The sequence below is a fragment of the Drosophila mauritiana genome, unplaced genomic scaffold (assembly GCF_004382145.1).
Source record: "Drosophila mauritiana strain mau12 unplaced genomic scaffold, ASM438214v1 U_2, whole genome shotgun sequence".
Lineage (NCBI taxonomy): Eukaryota > Metazoa > Arthropoda > Insecta > Diptera > Drosophilidae > Drosophila > Drosophila mauritiana.
Window position 1 is genome coordinate 2,562 of NW_022881333.1, and position 9,821 is coordinate 12,382.

The following is a 9,821-nucleotide window of genomic DNA, read 5'->3' on the forward strand; positions in this document are numbered from 1 at the left end:
ATGGATTTTTGGTCTAGTTCTTAAAGATGAGGTATTCGGCGAGGGAAAACTAATTAAAGAAATATTGGTTGGACGACGATGGGCGTGAAGGCGGCGGTACACATCGCTGGACAATTTGGAACGCTCCTCAAATTGGCAACTAAGTAAACTTGAAAGCTGCTGGAGCTGGTCCATCCAGTCGGGTCTACACGCCCACTTTTTTCAAGGGGGGACTACTATTTGTTGTTGTGACTGCTTCGTTATGCAAATTCATGATGGAGGAGAAAAGAAAAACCATCGCGAAAACAAAAGACAGAAATGAAAATTGTGAGCTATATGGTAAATATATATATAAAGCAAATGCAAATTGTATATAAAGAAATGCCAGAAAAGACAAATAATATGGTGGAACGGCAGAACAACAAATTTAAACGACGGATTTCTTTAGCTTTCCAACTCGGTGTTTCTCCCCGCTTCCTTGGAATAAATAATAAACGTAAACGAATTAAAAACGCTGGCCAAAAAACGAGGGGAAGGTCCTCGAACCGAAGCTGTCCTTTCGATATTTTTGTGGCTTCTGGTTTTGGTTTTGGTAAGGAGCGTAATCATCAAAGTTCTTCTGAGACTCTGGTTTCTGTTTACTTAAACCAAGTTTATGCGGCTTTCAATTAGTTTTAATTGAAATTCCCATTGGCCGAGCAAAAGCAATTGGACTGTGCGTTTAATTAAAGTTTTCTCAGTCATGCTGATTGCGACTGACTTGGCTAGAGTTAAGATAGAGGCATTATGTTGATTAATAGGATTTAGAAAGCAAGTACATTAAAGATAGTAATATGTATAAGTTCGGATTTAAAAAATGGCTCGATTTCTAATTTTAAGGTTTCTAAACTCGTTGCAACTTTTCCGCAATATCTGGCTAGAATAATTGCCCTCTTGAATGCCAGCATTAGGAGAACATTTTATTCAATTGCGGCTGGCGGGGAAAACAAATAAAATTTATTTTCCCCCCTTTTTTTTGGTGGTCACTTTTTCGGGAGAGAGCATAAAATAAAATGAAATGATGCGTTGAAAGCAAACCGAGAGCCCTTGGCTACTTTCCTCTACAAAAAAAGTGGGCGGCGCCAATCCATGTGTGGTTGCCCAAAAGGATAGGATGATTCGTATTCCGGCGATTCGCGATGGAGTGGTGGCATGGAATGGGGATGGCATGGTATATGGTATAACGTTTTTGGCTCAATAGATATGTGGCCATGGGGTGCGGGGCCATTTTGATGATTTTTGCGTCACCGTTGGTCAAAATCATTTCGAGCGCAAGCAACTGGAAACTGTATAAAAATAATGAAAAAGGAGGGCAGGGGAACGCAGCGTGGCAACGAAAGCAACTTGAAATAAATGGTCAAAAGAAATAAACAGTCCCATAAAGAATAATCATTCAGAATTCTGCTGAATTATGCATGAGGCAGACGGTCCGAGGTCCATGGTCCACCATCCATGGTCCATCGTCCAGGAGCTGCAAACTGGACGCCACTCCACGAGGCGAAGGAGCAGCAGTCCAAGGAGCAGCAGGGGGTGTGGCACTCACATATGCGAAAAGCCCCTCCTGGAAACTCGAACCCAACCCAGCCCAAACCAAACCAACCCAACCCACTTGCTGAAGCATCATTTTCCTCTTTATTATCTGTTTGCTTAGCTGTGAGTGTGTGCTGGATTTTTATCAGACTTCTAAGCAGTTAGCTGCTTACACAGAAAGAATTAAAAGCCTAAAACATAAATTATATATAAAAAAGATAATATTTTAAACTTATAATAGGGCTGTAATACTATTTATAAGAATATATAAAAATACACGAACTATTCTCTGAAATTATAAGCCTTATTTTCAAATACTTATTTATTTATTTGTTTTTTGTTTTATTTATAGGTTGACTATTTCCCAAGCAAGCATTTCTCTCAGTGCATTAGCTGGCTTCCACTTCTATATTTCCGGAAAGGTGGAGCTTGGGAGGAGGTGGCGCTAGGAGTGTCCCGCGGAGCAATTCGGCCTGCTCGGTGGCGCTTGGCCAAAAGTCAACCAACATTCGCATAATTTTCGATAAAGCTTTTCGCCAAATGAAATTCAAGTGGTTACACATGTCTCACAGCCACCCAACCCAAACCCAAGCCCATCGCAGCGATTTTCGTTTGGTCATTTTTCTTGGACACCCCCCAACAGCATATAGTATTTCGGTTCTTCCAAAAGTCAGGCTCATTTCCACATTATATGCCGCATCTGATTATCTGCGCTTTGCTGTTTGTTTGCTTAGTTTTTGTTTATTTCGTTTGTTTGCTTGATTGTTTGTTGTTTTGGCCGAAAAATACTGATAATAAAAGGTAATGATGGGGGGCTACCTATATATGGGTTATCTCTTTGTTAAAGGGCGACTATGAATCGACGGATTTGGAAATGGAAACTTTAAGTTTTGATAGAGCAATTGTCATGGGGATGCTAATGGAGATTGCGAAGAGATTACGCTTATTTTGATTAGGAAAGTGGAAATATGCGTTGGTGGGAATAATGGCATACTCTTTTATTGACTATTTGCCAATTTTGAGTATAATGATTATAATAAATAGGCAAAGTATTCAAACACAATTCGATAGTGCTTTTATTTAAAGCAGCTTATCCAGATATTGGATCAGTTATTTCAAATAAATTTTTGAATTTTCAATAATATAATAATATAATATAATATTTTGTGTTATTCACACGACTTATTCTAGCGGTGCTGCGAGTGGCAATTAAAAATGTCCCAGTCTCGCCGACCTTATACAACACGTTCATAAATACGGCGGTGTTTTGTCTGGACCCCTCAGTTCTGCTCAGCACCTATTCGAAGCGAATCGGTTTTGATGGGGAGGGCGAGAGACCCACTTTATCAGGTAGACGACACGACTTAACCGCAGCAGACGCTTATGCCTGCGGTCGCTTCGATTGCATCAGATGAGGTGCGAATCCCAATCGGAAGCTAAATCAGTGCTAAAAAAAAATAGAATTCAATCGAAAATCAGTTGATCAGCGATCACATGGCTTTGGTTTTTCTAGCCTATAAACAAGTAATGTAATAGATAGAAACTGGCGGCTATAATTAGCACAAGTGATTAGTTGGCGACTGAGTTGGAATTTGTTTATTGTTTACGATCCCGCATTTAATCGTGCGATCGAGAGCCGATCGATCAACCCTCGCCGATTGTGCGCTACTGGGGGGCTTGGAAATTAGCGTACATTCGCGATAGCACAGCCCATTTAAGCTGCAAAAGGAAAACATAATTTAATCTGTTATTGTTTACGCCGAAATGGAAAACACTTCTAAAATGCGTCATTGAACGCATTTTCCCGATAAGCAACAAAGTGTCAACATGGAAGTTTGATTATGTAAAAACCTAGGCAAGAAAAGAAGATTTTTTGCTGACTCTGTCTCCAAGGGGGCGGGCCCTTAAATAAAATATTAAACTTTGAACTTGAAATGCATGTGCTAGCGCATCGAGCTGATAAGCAAATCGAAGTCGGCACATGATTTGCTGATTTGAGATCAATGCCAAAGTGAGATGCGTGATTTTGAAGACTAGACAGACATAATGCGGTCATTGAATCTGAAAGATGATGACCGAAGCTAAAACGTGAGAAAGGAACCACAGTGTTTATTTTTGGTATAACTGGCGTAAATCGGCGGCGGTATCAAATTTTGTGCACGACATGCGTTTCTCGATGCGGTTGTGGAACCTCCGGAATCTTCCCGCTCCCGCTCCGCGCGCCGAGATTGCATTCCCAGCTCAACTGATAACCACGACGAGTATATCAGCTGCCAGCCCATATATGTACGATGATCGGAGGTTTAATTAGGCGCGGCTGTAACATGAACATTCATAATTCCGCTGGCATTCAATCAATGCAGACGTGAACAATTCCAGTGATCAAGTGTTCGACTTAGCCAGCGATCTCGTGCCTAGTGTACAGTGTCTCAATCGTAGTCAATACAAATTCCCAGCTAAGAAAATCGATACTCAAAACATAGGTACAAATAGACGTTACTAAAATCAAAGCATATGATGGCGCAAAGTGATTCGGGAAGTTGCTGTGCCAAGCTTAATAAAGGTAAGAATCTATAAATATTTAGTAGTGATAGTGGATAGTTAAATCTGGAATCTGCAACAGATGAGTGCTGTCAGAAGACAAAGGATGTGGTCTTGAGCGGCGTATCTCCCAAAATGTTTCCCGACAAAATCTACAAGTCCGTTCAACAAAAAGGAGAGGATGCCACCGGAATGACCTGCGAATGCGGTGTTTTTGGAGCCATCGCTTGCGGGGATTACCCAACACAAGTAAGAAGAAAATATTTTTTATAAATTTAATATGTAATATTTAACACTGATAATGTAAAAAACACACATTAGCATACTCAAAAGTCAAAAATTTTGGTTATAGAAAAAATGTTTAAATACAATACTTGGAAAATTCTGGAAAAATGTGTGTAGCAGATCACAATCAATTGTTAATATATAATAAATATTACTAGGACACAGTAGATAGCCACCATGAAATGCCGATCATAACCATATCAATATCTCGAAGTCATTGGGGCTGTCACAAGTCCATCACCCGTTTAGCAAAGTCCCATGGACGACCATGTAGTACGTCAGACGTATGCAAATCAATGGTTAGTGGGTCAATGGTTAGACCCGTTCCGCGGATCCACCACCAGATACACCCCCTGCTGATCTTCTAACGATGCCCATCTATCTGTGGCCAATGCCCAGTGGCTGTGGTGACGTCAGCAAGATCGAACTGAATCGTATGGATTTGGTTTGCCGTGCGGTTGTAATCTCTGTTGTTCATGTTTTTATTGCTCGACTGTAATGAAATGGAAAATAACAGAAAGTACTGGCGTATTCACGGTCGCAAATCGACATACAGTTATCTGTTTTTTTACTCAACTGATTGAAATTAGCATTTCTAAACTATCTTATACCTTGGGCTAGGTATGCAGGAAAAAAAGTATCAAGTTGCTTTGATCTGATGATTTGATTAAAAAAAATGCTGAATAACCAAGCTTAAAATTACAATTCTTAATACTGAGTTTGGAAAATGATATGCCTTATCGATGCACAGCACCCCCTGGACTTTATTATTCAATATTTACGTTTATTATAATATTGTAAAAAAAAAACAAGGAAATGAAAGTACTAAGTGGGATTTTTCTGCTTTCAGCTGGACATAGCACAGATGATCTGCCTGGGTCTGGTGGCTCTGCAGCATCGTGGCCAGGAGTCGGCGGGAATAGTGACCAGTTTGGGCAAGTCCTCCAAGAACTTCAGCGTGCACAAGGGCATGGGCATGATCAACAATCTGTTCAATGATGAGGCGATCAAGAAGTTAAAGGGCAACCTGGGAATAGGACACACCCGGTATTCCACGTCTGCAGCTTCGGAAGTTGTTAACTGCCAGCCGTTTGTGGTGCACACTGCCCATGGAGCATTGGCCATTGCCCACAATGGCGAGTTGGTGAACTGCGAATCCTTGAGGAGGGAGGTCTTGGAGCGAGGAGTGGGCCTGTCCACGCACAGTGACAGTGAGCTTATTGCCCAATCCCTGTGCTGTGCTCCCGAGGATGTGTCGGAACACGATGGACCCAATTGGCCGGCCAGAATTCGCCATTTCATGACCCTGGCTCCACTCTCCTACTCCCTGGTCGTGATGCACAAGGATAAGATCTACGCGGTCCGAGATTCCTATGGCAATAGACCGCTGTGCTTGGGAAAAATCGTGCCCGTTGATGCAGGACATGCGAATATCAATGACCAACTGGCCGAGGGTTGGGTGGTCAGTAGTGAAAGCTGCGGCTTCCTCTCCATCGGAGCCAGATATGTTCGCGAGGTGGAGCCCGGTGAGATCATCGAGCTGTCGCGAAATGGCTATAGAACCGTGGATATCGTCGAAAGACCGGACTACAAACGCATGGCATTCTGCATCTTTGAGTACGTCTACTTCGCCCGCAGTGATTCCATGTTCGAGGGTCAGATGGTTTACTCAGCCCGCCTGCAGTGTGGTCGCCAGTTGGCCAGGGAATCTCCCTTGGATGCGGATTTGGTCAGCTCGGTTCCGGAATCGGGCACAGCAGCTGCCCATGGTTATGCCAGGGAGTCGGGACTGCCATTCGGAGAAGTTCTCTGCAAAAATCGCTATGTGGGCCGCACGTTCATCCAACCCTCGACGAGATTGCGACAATTGGGCGTGGCCAAAAAGTTTGGCGCCCTGGCTCAAAATGTGGAGGGCAAGCGCATCGTGCTGGTCGATGACTCCATAGTGAGGGGAAACACCATTGGACCGATCATCAAACTCCTGCGAGATGCCGGCGCCACCGAGGTGCACATTCGCATTGCCAGTCCTCCGCTGCAATATCCCTGCTACATGGGCATCAATATACCCACTCGTGAGGAGCTTATAGCCAATAAATTGAACGCGGATCAGCTGGCGGATCACGTGGGTGCCGATAGTCTGGCCTATTTGAGTGTGGAGGGTCTGGTCAAGGCCGTCCAGATGAACAAAGCCCATGTGAATCCACTCAAGGCTGGCTACTGCACCGCTTGTCTAACGGGCGAGTATCCTGGCGGATTGCCGGAGGAGCTCAGCTGGTAGAATCTCTCAGCAATTATTAATTTCATAGGATTAATTTAGTACTTAGCTTCAGATTGTATATAAACAAATATATTTAAAATTTCGGGTCTTTGACCCATCACAAACAAATGTTGTTTTTAATTAAACAATCTAGGGGTTTTTGTTTCGAGATAAGGAATAATAAGTAGGACATATATTTCAACGCTTCAAACATTCTGGAAAATAACAAACACAAGCAGTTACATATATTATATAAAAATATATATATACATATTAAAATATCTTAAAGAAGACATATTTTTATTTTTTTGTTACCACCTTTAACTTATTTACTAGTTATTCATAAAAGTTTTTTTTTTATTTCCACACTTTATTTAGCTTTCTCGCAGGCAAGGAACACATACTCTAAATGCTAATGGGCCACATCAACGTCTGATTATTTTCAAAACTGTCTAATGCCATAACTTCAATTCATTTCAATTTATATTTCCAAGCTCTGTGTGCCGAGGGATTCCGGGTGGTGGAGGTAGTAGAGTCGCCCGCTTCCGGTTATAGCCGAGTTCAGATATAGCCCCATATCATACAATATGGTAATCGTGTTTGCTTTTTTCGCCCCGTCTCTTTCCGGCTGTGTCCTGCCGCCCCCACATCCTTGTGTTCCGCTCTCTTTCCTGCGGATTCTCCCCAGTTGGGGCGTTGCAATGTCTAAAGCGGGGCGTTTAGGGCGTTTAATCCTGCGGAAGATGTCCTTGCGGTTATGCAGAGGGGGTATCCGTATCCTCTCTCATCGTATACAACTTTTTTCTTTCTTTCTTTTATGACTCGCGCCGGGTACTGGAGTCAACAATGTCATCATTATTCTTGAATATTGTGTTGTATTTTCGCAAACAATTTCGCTAAGCTGCGCGGCATTGGCAAAGCCGGAAAAGGGGGTGTGGAAAATTTGGGGGTGGGAATGGGTCTGGGTGGGAAGTGGGATTGGGTTTCCCTACGCTGAAGTGTGGCGAGGACATAAGAGAAGAAAATAATATGCACTGTCATTGTAACTCGCTTGATTAATTCTTGTGAAGGGTATTTACTGTAAGCAGTTCGGGTTCTTGCAAATGAAATGTAACAATATTTATATTTATTTAAAAAACAAAGATTAAAAAATTTTCAAAAATCAGTAAAGACAATGAAATATTATAAAAAGATTATAATTAACTTCCTATCATAATTGGAAAATAATATTATCGAAAATTTAATAATTTTGTTTATGAAATTAAAAGTTATATAAGATATAAAAAATCAAAATCCCTTTCTACTCTCTGAATTTCCTATAAGCTATAGAAGATTTTCTGAGTCCTGTCAGCTTCCCTTTCACGGCGGATCCCCATCACCACTCCATCTGAGTTCTCACCAAGTGGCTACATAAAAGAAACGACTCCTGGCAACATTGAAAACAGACGCTGGCACTTCTCTCCAACACACCAGCGTCGTTTGCTGCCACAAGGATACGACAGAAGGACCAAGATATCCACGGAAAAAAATGGCATTGAGAGGCGAGCGTTTGCTTATGTGCGCCGTCGATCACAAACACAAACATCCTGCGCCCACTGCCGCAGACAGTGACAACTAAGCAGAGCCATATTGCCAGGACCCCAGATGAAGGCCACCCATTGGAAAACCCGCCCTGGAAGAGCCCCACCTCTGCGCCGCAAAACATGCTTTAAATTTTTTAATAACGCCGGGCTACAAGAGCGCTGACGCCCACGTCCGGACTTGGGATCCGGATCCGGTTTTCGTGCCCGATGACGACAGCCGGCCCCGCCCACTTCGGCCTGCCCGCCCACCGTCGTCATTTGCACAGAAGTTATGTAAATTAATGTTTACTTAAGTTCCCCATGTTATTTCTCCTTCACATTTCTTTTTTTTCGCCTTGCACTTTCACAATGTTTCCTACTTCAAAAACAAAAGCAGACAGCGGGTCGGAAAATTGTGAGGGGGATTTTAAAAGATGGCAGAGAGGTAGAAAAAAAAATTGCAATAAATTTGGCAGCCGCTTTTGCAATTTAATAAAAAGCTTTCGCCAGCGGAAGGAGAAAAGTCAGCTCCAGTATAAACAATCAAGCTTATTATTGAGTCAAATGGCTGAGTAAATATATGAGCCAAAATTATGGCAATGGCATGCAAATGAAACGGCCTTAGATGAGGATTATGAAGCCATTATCCAAACACTTGATGGAAATTGTCGCCGCTGAAAATTTAATTTAAACATCAAGGCCGGGGGCATCGATGGCATATCCTTCTGCCACTTGACACATGCAACAAGTGAGTGGCAGGGGCCAAAAGCCACACGAACCGTCGAAAGGCAAACAAAAGGACTCCTTTGCCAGCTCGATGTCCTTTGCAATAGGCACGCAAAACGTGCCCGGCATGCAAGACATGCGATGGCCAAAACGACATCGTATGAAATGTAATTTTCTGGCCAATAGAGCACTTTGTGGGCTGCCAGGATATCAAGGGCTACAGCCAGAACATCCTTTCTCCAGTTCATTAGCAAATCAAACTTCCGTCTTCTTGGCCTCAAGACATTTCTGGCATGTGTCCGACGCAAAAAGGCACGAAATTCCTGTCCACTGAAATTTGCATTCCTCGAAACCCCTGATCCCAAGGACCAGAAAGCTCCTTGTCAACTGGTAATTTGATTTAAGGACTTTGGCTTGACCAGAGCAACAGGTGTAAAATCCCAAATAAGAAGACTTTACTCGTTGAGTTTTTGTAAGAAACTGCTTTTATTTGGAAATATCTTCGGTTTAAATAGGTGACATGAGAATCGCATCTTAAAGTAAATGGCCTACGCAGAGGCCTAAGTAAATAGTCCCCGCCTTATCGAGGTCCCACGCTCGGGCACATCTGCCTATCTTGAGCGGCGAGGACCTTATCTGTGGTTTCCCACTAAGGGACTATTTTAGGAGGCGGGGAACGATCTCAAGTGACTGACTCATGTGGTGTGCACATGTTTTTGAGCAATGCACCCATGTCGCCTTAGATAACAAAATCCTAAATATAATTTATCGCTCTCGATTCATTTACATAAGATATGAACGGAGCCCAAAATTGTAAGTCTTTAAATATATTCGTGTTCATGTGTGAACATTCTGCCAAAGGGCCAGCAAAGCTGAGATGTACATTAGTATATTAGTTGCAT

At 42.6% G+C, this 9,821-nt stretch overlaps 1 protein-coding gene across 1 annotated transcript; it reads left to right on the forward strand.

The window, feature by feature from the left end:
• Positions 1–3,832: 3,832 nt before the first annotated feature.
• On the forward strand, positions 3,833–6,749 carry LOC117149342 (amidophosphoribosyltransferase-like). Its single transcript, XM_033316768.1, has 3 exons — positions 3,833–4,111; positions 4,172–4,338; positions 5,225–6,749. The coding sequence occupies exons 1-3, from the start codon at positions 4,063–4,065 to the stop codon at positions 6,650–6,652; spliced, it is 1,644 nt and encodes a 547-aa protein (XP_033172659.1). The 5' UTR covers positions 3,833–4,062; the 3' UTR covers positions 6,653–6,749.
• Positions 6,750–9,821: the final 3,072 nt, after the last annotated feature.

Coding starts and splice junctions, on each gene's coding strand:
- LOC117149342 (XM_033316768.1), top strand. CDS start 4,063: ATGATGGCGCAAAGTGATTCGGGAAGTTGCTGTGCCAAGCTTAATAAA. Junction 4,112..4,171: donor CTGTGCCAAGCTTAATAAAG/GTAAGAATCTAT, acceptor AATCTGCAACAG/ATGAGTGCTGTCAGAAGACA. Junction 4,339..5,224: donor GCGGGGATTACCCAACACAA/GTAAGAAGAAAA, acceptor TTCTGCTTTCAG/CTGGACATAGCACAGATGAT.